This window comes from Crocodylus siamensis, chromosome 1, assembly GCF_052110815.1.
Source record: "Crocodylus siamensis isolate JL-2025a chromosome 1, ASM5211081v1, whole genome shotgun sequence".
Classification (NCBI taxonomy): domain Eukaryota; kingdom Metazoa; phylum Chordata; order Crocodylia; family Crocodylidae; genus Crocodylus; species Crocodylus siamensis.
This window is the reverse complement of record NC_143395.1, coordinates 164780220-164794236: the sequence shown is the minus strand read 5'-3', so window position 1 is coordinate 164794236 and position 14017 is coordinate 164780220. Positions and strand designations below refer to the sequence as shown.

General features: G+C 43.9%; 1 protein-coding gene across 6 annotated transcripts in view; it reads right to left on the bottom strand.

The window, feature by feature from the left end:
* Positions 1-5873, bottom strand: part of ENAH (ENAH actin regulator) — a 199504-nt gene extending 193631 nt beyond the window's left edge. For 2 of the 6 annotated variants that reach the window (XM_090047922.1, XM_090047928.1), the window contains exon 1: positions 5687-5867. In XM_090047922.1, coding sequence (XP_089904048.1) covers positions 5687-5691 — 5 coding nt within the window. In that variant the 5' untranslated portion in view covers positions 5692-5867. Of the gene's footprint in view, positions 1-5686 lie in introns of all 6 variants that reach the window. The other 4 variants (XM_090047874.1, XM_090047902.1, XM_090047938.1 and 1 more) reach the window with 4 other exon arrangements.
* Between the last annotated feature and the right edge of the window lie 8144 nt (positions 5874-14017).

The following is a 14017-nucleotide window of genomic DNA, read 5'->3' as shown; positions in this document are numbered from 1 at the left end:
GAATTCTGATTCTAAGTACTGGTCTCAGCACCAAGTGGAATTTTAATGTGCAGAACCTGAACATATCCAGGTGTTTAGCTACAACTAGCACATACATACTTCTACATTGCTGAACAAAGCAAGAATTAAGTAAATAATTATTTTAAATTAAAAGTCTACGTTAAAAAAAAGAACTTAAGTTTGGGTATACGATGTACATAAACCCTGCCTAATGGTTTAGAACTATACTCCTATAATAAATTGAGTGAAATGTACAAGAAGAGTAGGGAGCCCACTCCATAAGCCTGACACACACACATGCCACAGTTAAATATTCCTCTCACAGATGATCTAAGTGTATCACGCTGTTCAATTAACATCTACTGAGAGGGCATCTACCTCTCCCTATTTTGTGGGGAGAGAGAAGAGACTCTCAGCCCCCTTCGTGTTAGCTGGTTGGAACAGGAAGACAGGAAAAATGTGACAAGCTTTACTTTTTCCATAGAAGTCATCCCAAGGCCCTAAATAAAGGGCAATGGTAAGCAACTTGCATTTACCCTATCAGAGTCATGCTGATCTCAGCCTCCTGAGATCGCACCTCTCCCTGCTCATTTTTAGTTTTGGAACTCTGCAATACAAGTTTGTAAGATCGCCAGAAAGCACACTGTAGGAAAAAGCATGTGCTGGTTGATGCACATTTAGTCCTCAAGATTTCTATGAATGAAAAGCTTATAAATCTACTATTAAAATAATTCACTAAATTCTAGCCAGAGACCTTGGGGCAAAGCAGTTGTCAAATTCCATATCACATGGGCAGAAAACAGCCAGTCCAAGAATTGCTTGCAACTGTCACAAATGAAGTGCTAACTAACCAAGTCTGCACCAGTATCAGACAGATGACTCAGTCCATCTGTTAGTTTTCTTAGAACAAGGCAAGTAACCTGAACCAAATTCTTGTGCCTACCTGGAAAGTCTGCCTACCCCTCCAATTCTACTCTTGAGAAATGAGAAATGTAGTGGTTGGGAACACATACAGTATCAAACACAGTCTGATTTAAATAACTGGTGTGCACTTTCAACATTTTGTGAAATAACTCTGTCCTAGATTAAGCATTCTTTCCAATATGTAATATGTCATGCTGAAATTAAATGCTAAAAGAGAAGAACAAATCTGAAATTTAACCCTATATATAGTAATTCTTGGGCAATACAGGAGACCCTCACCATGCGCAGGCGATATGTTCCGGAGATCCCTGCGAAAGGTAAAACTTGCAAATACTGATGGGGCTCCCCATCAGACCAACCCCTGCTCCCCCACATTGATCGCGGGGCTCCCCCACAGCACCTGAGGACCGACCCCCCCCGCCACACTGCACACACTCTGAGCATCACTGCGGCTATCTCCAGGGGAGAAGATGCCACCGCCTTCCTCAGCGCTCGCTCTCCACCCCAATCCAGAACTAGCAGCGTGGTGCAGTGCCCTGACCCACCCCAAATGCGACTGTGCCATTGGTGTGGCACACCACAAATATTGAATCCAGAAATCCAGAGTTCACAAATAGCAAGGGTTTCCTGTACACTTCAATGGTCAAAGTTACTGGCTCCTTTTATTCTACTGTTGCAACAGAAGATAGAAATTAGTTGACCATGCTGCCATCATCAATTCTCTCACCTTTTGGGTTACGTACACATATAGCAAGGAACTCTAGGATGCACATGAGATTCCTCAGTTATTCTTTATGGTAATGAAACTCTTCATTTCGGTCCTACTGGTCCGAGCCTGTATTTTTCTAACTTTTATTAAACCAACAGTAAATGATACCATGCCTCAATGCAGTTTTTAAGAGGTAACAAAAATCTATTTGACTGGCACAAAAATCCACTTGACTAATTTTAACAACGTTGCCCGATCTGTTTTTAAAAATCAAAATAGTTGCATAGAAGAATTACAAGCCATGTGCAAGGAGAATTTTAAGGTTGTTTCAGATATCATTTTGGATTTAAAGATAATGATAACTTCCTCATTATTTTAACTTAAGTAGGAAATGAAATGCATTAATGCCAAATCTGATATAATCCAGCCACTTTTCCCACTGAACAGAAGTGCTATTAAAAATAGAACCTACATAAAACCAAAATTGGTCTGTCAGAACAATAACTTTTTGCCAACCATAAAACAACACATAGGAAAGTAAAGAAATAATGGGTGAAACTCTGAATGTATAATTTGCACTTTCTGATATCCGACATCTCTTTTCTGCATTTCCTTCAATCTGGACAATTAAACTAGAACCGTCTTGTTTCATTTTTCTGAACTGTATGCACTCATAGAATGTAGTGCTCCCCCTACGTATATCATAGAAGTTTAAATCAAAAACGACTGCACCATTTAATTTTAAAATGAGCATCCTGAAAAGTTTATTAGGTTGTATACAGCCTTCAGAAACTAAACTCTGAAACTACGAGTTGTCACAATACCCACTGAATGCTGAAAAGCATTTTCTGCCCCATTTGCACTCCATTTAAGATAAGAATTTTAGAAATGTATGAATCAACCTCTTTATTGAAAAAAAAAAACAAAACATTTTGATATTGTGTTCAGAATGTTATTTACATACTAGCTTCCAATACAGCACAACCAGATGTCATGCTACAAGAAAATAAATTTTAAAATAGAAGCAGCAAACACACAATAATTTTAAAAATATATTTTAACCTACCCACTCTTTTCAACATCCCAACCTGCTATTATTTAGAAATCTCTAGCCCATGTATCTATTTCCTATTACCTATTATTATGACATAAATACATTCAAGCAACACTGCATTACAAGCATCACCTTAAACTGCAATACATTAACAGAAAGAGATGTCTGCAGGAATCAACCAGTTGCCTACCTAAGAGGAGGACAAGCTGAAGGCCACATGCAAGCCAAACATAACCTTTCTGAAATTAGCAACTTTATACATGCAGTTCTCTTTACTGCTAGGTAATTTCAGTTTTAAGACACATGCAGTCTGTGTCCAGTACCTGAAATGTACCAAGATGCTACATCATCTTCATTCAAATACAAAAAACCCATTGTAAAAATTAAACATCATGATCTGATGTTTAGGAATCCAATATTAAGCATATAAACTTGTGGAGTGTAATTAGACAGCTTAAAATGACATTGTTTTATTTGACAAGAAAAAAAAAGTTGTAATATTTAAACAGTCAACTAGATACCAAAATAAGGCGGCAGGATTTCATAAGCATCAATCCAAAATTATTTCAGGCTCGGATTTAAAAGAGAATGGTCTTCTGGCCACTTTGCAATTTGCTCTTTATTGCCAAGAGTAGCAACAGTTATTTCAGGTCAGAAAGACTTAGTGTACCATGAAATGATTATGAATATCTGTTCCTTTCATACTGGTCAATGTATACAATTTGTCATTTGTACAGATTACTACAAAGCTAGGCCAGTTTATAATGACTCAAGCTATAGGCATTTCCTCTATGGAAAACTAGAGGAGCCTCCACCTTAGAATTAAGTTTTAAATTGTCTAATCTTTTTCTCTGTCTAGATACAGATAAAAATAAATATTTTAAAACACGCTAGTTAAACACAGAACACTCCAGTAGAGACAGGCAAGCTGTATATTGTGTGTTAGCTGGTCATGTTGGCATCCACTCCCTTACAAAGGTTTACCTCATCCAGCAACAATATAAAAACAACTTTCCTGCCTTGAAGACATGTTTTAACTAAATGTCCAGCCGGCTTTAGTCCCGCTTTTTTCTTTCAGGAAAAAGCTTTTCCTTGGTGTTTCTTGTATCCCTTCTACCATTCAACCTCAAGCCCTAAGTCCTATTTAAAACACGTTTTAACTAATGTATTTTGGAAATGCATTTTCTATGCTAGTCTAAACAAGCCTCAAAAGGAGGTGCTCACAGAAGGCTTGCCCTCTCATACCTGTTGTGGCAATTAAACCAAATTGATTTTGAAACTGATTTAACAGTGTCCACGTAAGAGGACTACATGACTTAAGTACATGATTTTTAGACTGATTCAGTTTAATAGGCACAACTTGAAAGTATTTATACAGGCCTTTAACTTCAACTTATTGAAGAATTTAGATTTCTTTAAAACATCCAGTAATCACTCATCAGGAGTACTTAATTCAGAACATATCTGCTGCTGGGTAATGATCTGCACTTAGCATCTGCAGGCACAAAATACTAAGCGTGATGTTCATGCTTAGAGTCTGCATGAATGTGTGAATATGCAGATTACTCAAAGTTAACTACATGTTATGTCTAAGTAGGCAGCTTCATCCCACATCTACACTAGAAACTTTTGCTGGTACAGTGATGTTAAGGACTTGCCTTTTTCTTTTGTAATGCTTCTTAGGTGTTACAACCACTAGTACACATGCAATTATTTCAGCATAAGGCTGTTTTTGCCAGTCAGATTATTTTGCTCATGAGGCTAGCATAAAGTATCCTGGGGAGGGCTTACTAGGTGAAAGCTGTGTCTACACACTAAAAGGGTGAACCAGCCCAATCACACCAACCCCCTTCTAGCAGGGACCGACTTATTAAAACTGTTGCTTCAACAATGCTTAAAAACACTAAACCCAGACATCAAAATCTCAGCTCTCCCCTGTACAGTGCTTGTGACTACAGCAAGTTACATGGTGATTTTTTTTCAGGCATTGAGAATTTGGATACCTGCAGAAAATACCACTGTTTAAGGCCAAAAGGAAAGCTACCACACATTAGGATATAAGCAGAGCTTTAAAAAAAAAAAAAACAACCAAAAACACCCTGCATAAAGAGCTGCAAACAATAACTACAAACACAGACATCGCTGGTAGAAAGCCCTCGGCGGAGAAGAACCCCCGAAGAAGAGGCTGGGAAGGGAAGGAGCCCTCCCCATGCCGAGGACGGTCAGGGAGCATTTGCCCTTGGGAGGGGGGTGCAGGACGAGAACCAGGCAGGCAGCCCCGGCTCGGAGGAAAGAGCGAAGCCGCCGGCCCCCACGCCGGGCCGCACTGCCGCAGACAGGCCGGGCACGGCTGTGGCCGCCGGCGCCCTGCTGTTGCCCGGGTCTCCGCCGGCCACACAAAGGAGTTTCGGAGCCAGCCGGGAGGCGCCGCCGGAGCACTGGGGGGTGGGCACACAGCCGCCTTCCAGGGACGCGGCAGCGAGGGGCATCCCCTGGCCGCCCCCCACCGGGGACTTCCCAGCCCGCAGCCTCCGGCCTGGGGGGAGGGGGGCTCCTCGCTCCTATTTATTGATTACACAGGGAAAAAAACCAGCTGCCGCCGCTGCTGCAATGCAACACCCGCGGGCGGGCGGGCGGGCCGGCGCGCGACAGGAGGCGCCCTCCCCCCACGGCACCAGGTGAGTCTCGCCCGCCCCGGGCAGCAGGAACACGCCGCGCGCCCCAGCCCCTCCCCCCCGAGCGCGGCCGTTACGGCCGCGCGCGCTCCCCCCCTCCCCCAACGTTCGCGCGCAGACCCCAACCGCCGCCGGGGGGGGGCTGCAATGGAGTATTTCTATAGATGGAAACAACAGGCGGCGGCGCGGGGAGAAGACCCCTCCCCACCGCCGGGACAATAAGACCCCTCCCCACCGCCGGGACCCCGCAGCGACCCCTACCACACACACAACGTCCGGGGTGGGGTGAAGACCCACCCAGCCGCAGCCCCCCTCCCCGCTCACCTCATGGTGCTGGCCGGGGCTGGGGAGCCGCTCTCCTGTCCGCTCCGCAGGAGCCGGCGCTTCAGCGGGCGACGAGTCCAGTCCCGTCCCTTCCCTGCCTGCCGCGGGCTCTCCTGTGCAGCCGCCGGGCCGGGCCGGAGCAGACCACGGCGGGGAGTCGCAGGGGGGATTGGGGGGGGTGAGGGAGGAAACGGGGCGGGCAGGAATGTACCAACTCTCCAAGTGGGGAGGGGGGTGAAAGGGGAGGAGCGATGCCGAAGGGCGGCGAGCGCCGACAACAGCGCGCGGGCAGCAAGAGACCCCGGCTCGTGGGGGATGGGGGGGGCGTGGCGGAAGCAGGAGACGCTGCGGGAGGCCACGCCCCCTCTGGGGCTGGGGCTGGGGCCAGCGCGGCCCTCACGTGGAGATGGAGCGTTGCGGCAGGGCCGAGCCAGGGGTCATGCGCAGTGGCGCCCCCTACTGGTTCCCCCTCCTCCGCGCGGAACAACGTAGTGCGCCAGCACAGAGCGCGGCTGGGGGCTACCGAGGCATAAGCTGATTGCGTACCGCTCAGGGGGCTGCCTGAGGCGTGCGCTGTTTGCGTAGCGCCCAGTGCCCTACTGGTCAGTGCCGCAGCCCCACCCTTCCCCAGGGCTGCAGAAACCAGTCTACCTACTGGTGCAGTGCTCCACAGGTGGATTCGCAGGGGCGGGTTGTGTGTCCAGCGCTGGGCACCAGCCTGCTGGGCACCTGTGCCACAATCCCCTCTTCCTCTGCCCTATCTGCTACTCTGCTCGCTGTTCCCCCTCCCCATGTGCCTGTGCACCCCACACAGACTGCCACCACTGAATGCACTCCTGAATAGATCTGAATTCTCAACACACAAAGCAGACTCCCCCTATGCCTGAAGAAGGGTGTGTGTGCCCAAAAGCTTGCAAAGAACAATTTTTCCGAGTATTTAGTTGGTTGAATAAAAGAGATTGCATTCACCCAGAGAACCCAGTCCATTTCAGATGCTGTAGTCCTGGATCTCAGTGTATGCCCCCTCCACTGATGCAGAGATGTGAAGCTAAGTGCCCCCTACCCTGGACCTGGGATTCTGTGCATGGCACACAACAGGCATGAGGGCACTGCCAGACTCCTGTAACTCTGATGTACAGACAGGTTGGGGGAATGGCTGAGGGGAAGCACAGGTAATCACAATGCTGCTGCTCAAACCTATCTTCAACAGTAGCAGCCACTTGTGTGAAAGGCTCACTGCAGCTGAAGGTAAGGGTGAGCCGCCCTGGGGCTACCCTGGTCTATATTGAGTACTGAATAAGTCCAACTCAGTCACAACTCGGAATTGGAGTTGTCATTTTTCTCCTGAGAAATCCAAGGACTCATTTCTTGCCCATTCCAAAAGGCACAACATTAGGATTTGGAGAAAGCAACAGTAGAAGATTACTCTTAGCATAGGCACCAAATTTGATTTTTGCCAGCAGCGGCCGAGCCCCAGGCATGCCCATAAGAGGCAGTGCATTACTTCAACCCAGCTCACCCCACATCTGAAGATTGGGCACTTTAGTGGGACTTTTTTGGCACTTTTATCTAATAGCTGATTAAATCTAGCTAAAAGTGCCAAAAAGCCCTGCTGAAGCACCTAACCTATACAGATGCTGCAGAGCTGGGTTGAAATAACGTGCCGCTTCTTCCAGTAAAGTACATTTTTGAACGTCTGCAAGCAGCCACGGAGATCTAACATGTAAAACCAAAATAGCCAGGCTCGTGGGTGCTGAACACCCACTGATTTTTTTGGTGGGTTCTTGAGCCCCAGAGCACCCACAGAGTTGGCATCTATGACTCTTAGAAGATTCTTCTCTTCAGGCAGGGGAGCCCAGTGAAATGACTTTGCAAAGCCCTGGAATGGACTGGACCAACCTTGAACGTCTCTATCACTAAATGACATATTCTTTCCTCTCTGCACTTTTTCTTCCACTTACAAAAAGTCTGATTCAGACCCCATTACTCAGACTATGTATGCCCTTACTCCACGAATACTCAGCATAGATAAAGTGGTAGAATTAGGCCTTTAATTTCTAAGAGAATGTACAACTAGTGCAGCCCACTAAATTAACTCTACAGGTTAAATTATTTTATACTTCTAACTGCCTTTTTGTGCTCCCATAAGCATAATACCCCAGGATATGTTATTAGAAAATGGGAGTATTATTTCAGTCACATGCACATTTGCCATTACATCTTTCACTAACCACGTTTGTACTAAATACAGATTTATATTTTGTTTTTAACTGTCCCAATAGAACAAACACACAAAACTTCAGTTCAATTCTTGTTCAGCCAGTTTCACTCAGTGCATACCCATTCTCTTCAGCATTAATTAAAATAAATTATATACAACTACCTTTGTAATTTCCAGTAACCTATAGACATTTTAATAGTTTTATATCTCTCTTACTACAGTGTCCCTACCCTTCCCCAATGTTATGTGTGTCTCTAAGTTTTACAGTGAAGAAAATTATAGGATCCTTTCTTTTTACAAAATGACAGATCCCATGACCTGTTTATAAATGTCTGTTCTTATTTTCACATCATCTATCATTTGCTCTAACCCACAGAGAAACATATGACCCTCATTTATTTCACATTACATCAACCTCCTGTTCATTGGGCAGTGCACTTTTTGAGAAAAGTTCATCCATAGTCAAATAAGTAGTCAAGTAATGGGATAAAAGGGAAACCTGGTAAGAGATATATTGACCAGCTGTTGGAAAAGACTCATTCAGAAAAGGAAAAAGGCTCTGAAACTGAAGTGATATTTACAGGGAAAATGATCATGTGTTACTGGGATGGAGATAATGTAAATGAAAAGGTTACTGCAGAAGTAAATCACAAAATACAAATGAGTAATCAGAAGAAGGGCAAGCACTAAATATCCTTCTTAATGGGGAGGTATTTTTGGCAGCAATCTAAACACACAATGAAAGAAGGGACATATTTGAATTGGCAAAAAATCTGATAAATGCTTTTTGATTATTATGGATGTCTCAGAACTAACCAACACAAACAATAGGGTTGGGATTTCTAAATTGTGATTTAATATAGGTAAGTAGCTAGGTTTCTGATGACTGACAATAGAAAGCAGCTCTTTACTGTGAAGCTTTAAGACTTCACTAATTTCTAAGTTTACCACACTACCTCAAAACTATTTTCAGAATAACAATATGGCTAAAAGAGCAATTTAGAAAGCAAAATCTGTTGAAATTAGTCAATCATAAAAATAAAGAATTATGTTAGAAACTTTGTTACATTGCACTAGATCTAAGAAATGCATTGAATGGCTTCCTTCTAGCATGTGGATGAATGAGGGTTATCGCTTTATACAAGACATGTTATTCCAAATTAGAAAAATGTGAGAATTGCTAATACAATCAATGAAAGGCAAATCAAATATAAGTGTGACCGTGACAGACTGTTCAAAAGGATGCTCAGGTAACCAGTTCACCCAAGGAATGATAATAGCCAGAAGCAAGCAGGAATTACTATTCCCCTCAATAGAGCTAGGCTCATCTGCAACAAATGGACAACAAGAGATTCCACAGAAATAAATATGATTACATAGAAAATCCAGATTCCTGTTGATGCGAGAGTAAAAAGTGATTATATGTTTTCTCAAAGCTGACAGTGGATCATAAAGTCTAGAATAGCACCAGGAGAATCATTTCACATGCCAGCATTGCAAAGGTTACCAAAGTAGAGTCATTAGGGATTGTGCTAAAAGCACCACTGGATTAAGCTGTAACCAAATAAAGGTAGAGTAACTCATGCTGGCAGTTGCATGCACTGAAAACCAGCCAGACTGCTATAGAGCTAAAATAAACTAAAATTGACTAGTTAAGTGACTTTTCTTCTCCTGGACACTTTTAAGGATATATTGTCAAGGAATTAAAGTAGTTTAACAGAGGATAGCTATTTATCATGTTACTAAACATCCATGTGAGGGAAATTAACATAAGAAAAGTATTGGGCTTCCGAACTTACCCATATATACTAGTGTTCTAATTCCTAGATGTGTTGGAGCTGATTTTTGCAATTCTATGACTCTCTGGGTGGTTGGGGTCCTCTGGTGTCATCTACTGTTAATAATACCCACGCCACCCCCCTATCTCATCCTTGACTCCACCCAGTGCTGTACCTAGACTCCTGGAGGCCCTGGGCAAACTTTTGGTATCGGGCCCTCCTTCGCCAGAAATAATGATAATAATAATCGGACAAGAGGGGATTAGGTATATGTATATGCACAATATTCAAACTTTTTTTTGCAATTGTATTTTTTTTTCATTTTTGGGCCCCCTTTCTATCCAGGCCCCAAGTGGTTCACCCATGCCTGTATCCGCGTCTGACTCCATCCATTTAAGCAACATAAGATACTTGCCAGGTGTGTGATAGGACTTCTTCCCTGAGAAGTCCTATCAGCCATACCAATGTCCTGGGATCATGGGCAGTTAGCATTATGGAGCATCCTAAAGGCTGTTGTAGCCTGTGTCAAAGGACCAAGCTAATGCTCATGGCTCAAGAGAGTTTGCTTAAAGCAATCTTTGCATCCCTCTCCAGAGGTGGCGTTCTGTGTAGCTGCAGCTGAGGATTGAAATTTAGGTGTTTCCAGAAGACTAAATAAACGTATTTGAATCAAATATCATGCCTTCTCTTCAACCAACCTAACTCCCAAGAGCTTATTGAATGCTCAGACATAGCTCAGCCAGGCACAAGCCAGCAGAAAATGTGTTTCTGTTTAGTATCAGCCAGCTGCAGGAGACTTGGCAGTCTACTCCTAAGTGCTGTTTATGAACAGACCCAACTGAGTCAGTCTCATATCACCAGTGTGGGCCACCCTCTATATAGGGTCATGAGGGGGATGTATGACTCATACCCAGAGGCATCAGGGGATCAGGTTTGGAAGCTTCAAGCAGCCTGACCCTTTCTGTCTCCTATATGTTTCCCAGTTTTCTTTTAAGCAACCTCCCCATTTGTAACATTTATTTATTTGGAAAGTTGTGTATATTTGGGACAAAGAAAGGAACTAATGCCTTTGCAGAAGATGTGTCTGACTTTAATGAGGGTCCTTGGACAACAGCAGTCATACAAGGTCACTTAAATCTTCAATTCACTCAGATAGTACAATGCAGGATACGTAGATATTTTTCTGGGGTAGGGGAACTGGTTTGTTTACTTTCCCTTTTTCGTCAAATTTTTGGTTTTTATGAAGTATTTTTGGCTTTTATGGAGTATCATTTTTACTTAATGTGTTATGGCTTTTTTTTTTTGCATGCGTGGGAGGAGATTTTTGTTGTTGTTCATTTGTTTAGATTCCTTTCTGAAGAGGTGTGACATGGAGGGAAAATAACATTTAAAAACCAGAACTCGAGAACGTCTGTGATGGAAGGGGAAGTGAAAGAAGTGCAATTAAAAGAGCAGATTGAAGAAGGAGAAAGCAAATGTTTAATCTGTGAAAACAGAGAGACTGTTCCAAGAATAGGGGCCAGAGTGAAGAAAGTGGCTGGGTCACTGTGCCACCATTAATATTGGAGATGATGAGAACAGAAATCATTAAAATAATTTTATTTATTTATTAGTTCCATTACTGATACTGGTCACTTACTTTAAGTATTTCAGGGCTTGACACTTCCTGTGCTGGCCTAAACTGATGTCTACACCAGCTCAATGAAGCTCACTGATTTTTATATCATCTCAAAATCTGATGTTTAATTTGAACAATAAAAATATAGTGGGCAGCATAACTTCTTTTTCCAATACGTTTTCAATTTTAGGTTGTCAGAGTCAACTCATGGCTTAAATGTGTGTGCGTGTAGCACGCTCTGAAAGCAAATATTCTGTACATTTATTTATGAGTTAAATATTCTTAGTACCATTACCTGTGTTCTTCTTATCCTGATTTTTGGGAAGGTTATCATCTGTTATTTTGGCATTTTTAAAGATTAATAATTTTTTTTAAACTGGGGGAATGACTCAGCAGGAAAAATATACAGGACAGTCAGCAAGGTCTTTTCTTCAAGGGATAATGTTTACTGAAAGAAAAATAAGCATAAGCAGAAAAGGCAGGGGGAGGGAGAACTTCTAGGAGATGTGTTCAACCCAGCCTTATAACACTTGAATGTGGACCTTGATTATCCTGCCAGCAGTCTCTGCCCTTTGTTACCTGAGCAAACATTTTATAGACTTTACCTCAAGTATCTCTGCAATAGGAATGGGAGCATGAACTAAATCTTTTTTTTTTTTATTGGGCATCTAGCAGCACTCTTACACTTTGCCATACAACATCATGGATCTGTATAGTACTTTTCAGTCCATTACCAACACTAACTTCAACATTTAAGGGGGGGGAGTTCCCAAATAATGTAAAAAGTTTTGAGAGGGGATAGTTTTTACTCAGATTCTTACAAAAAGGATCTGTGTTGTGCCATGGATGACTCTGATGGTGACATCTCTTTCTGTATATGTAAGTGTCATGTATAAAAATACATGATTGTGTGACAATGTGTCAAATGCTTCCCTGGCATCCAGATGAATTAGGACTTTTGTGCTGACCCTTGTCTTTCATTCACCTCCACCCAGCCTCCACACTGTTACTTTGAACTACTTTTGTGGTCTCTGAAGTGACATGTTAATGTAGGTTCAGGGTGATACCATCAACTTAACCTTTTACTTTCCACCTTCTTTTTCCCGTCCCAACACTTAATCACTCTACTTCCCATCCACCTGTGTACTTCTCATGTATTACAAATCTTTTTTTTCCCTGTAATTGTCTTCTTTGTTATATCAGTCTTCCTTTAAAGGTCTTGGGACAAATTGCATCCTACTGCTTTATCGTATGTTGGAAGATTAGCCAAGCACAGACCTGGCCCTGGATTGAGAAGTTGGGCAGAAGTGAGTCCAGCAGTGGTGGAGAAATCCTGGGGGCAGTGCAGAGGGGTCCAGCAGGTATCTACACCGCCCCTGCTTCCCACTATGCCACCAATCACTGTGTCCGTCTGAGCCCAGGAGCCCCAAATTCTTCAGTAGGCTTTGCACCCTGGCCCCACCATCCAACTTCCAGTAGCTGAGTAGGCCAGATGGGGGGAGGACTCAGGCCATATCCTGCCTGTGGGTCAGATCCTTGACACCTCTGATTTAAACCCACCTTTGCACACACCTTGATTTCAGCTGTATTGTGTGTTTCTGAGGCACAGACAAGGACCTGGGCTTTAATTAATTATTAATTTTATTAATTGATTAGTTGTATTATTTATTACCAGGTGCCACCAGTGAATCTGGATTTGTATAAAGCAAAAAAAAAAATGTTCCCTACTTTTTTACTTAAGGAGCGCAGTGTAGTTTAGAGCTACCAAAAGTAGTTCCAAACTAGTTACCTCAAGTACCAGTGGTAGGCTAGCAGCAACAGTACAGAGCTCAGCATAGCCCAATTTGCACTCCTCAGCCCTTTTGCCAGCAGGAGAATGAGTAAGCCAGGGCAGATCTCCACCCAGGGTCAGATCTGGGGGAGGGAGGGGGCTGGCAATGGCACAGCCACACCCCCTTTGGCTGTGCACCACATATGCATTCAACTCTAAGCTCATAGGCATGTCAGCACACTCCTGCTGGGAGCTCTGAGCTCACCAGATGGCCCTCATGAGGTCTGGCAGAGCCTCTCTTTTAGCAGGGCTCAGGAGCCCATAGGGTGAGTGCTGCTGCTATTTGCCCTTCCCCTCCCTCCTTCCTCTTCCTCCCTGCCCCAGCAGCAGGAGAAAAGAAGAGATGAGTGGCCACAGTGATCAGCCCCTGGGCTCCAGCACTGCATGAAAGCAGACACTGAGCATTGTGACCATTCTGTCTTTTCCCCTGCTGCTTAATTTGGAAGGAGGAGAAGGGAAGGTGAAAGCAGTGTAGCTCATCCCCTGGGCTCCAGAACAGCATGAAACCAGGGGCTCTGGCTAGACCCCATGCTGACCAGTTAGTGGCTCCAGAGCTCACTGCACATACGAAGCTCTCAGAGAGCTCCCTGGCATTCAGGATTATGGCAAGGGGGTGCAGCCACACCTGCTTTGGCAGTGTGGCACATGCACACTAAGCTTTCCTCACTGTGTGTGAGCCACACACAGCTGACATAAGCGTGGCTGAACCTTCTTCACCTCCATCCTGGATCCATCCATTCCATTTAAATCAGACCATGCCCTTCCCTTCACATCAGAGTTCAGAGGGACAGCTGGCACAGCTGTAGATAATTCCCCTGGTTTTCCAGGTAGTTTAAAATGTCTTTTGACTCCATAATGTGGCCTTAGTGGACCACCGAATCCA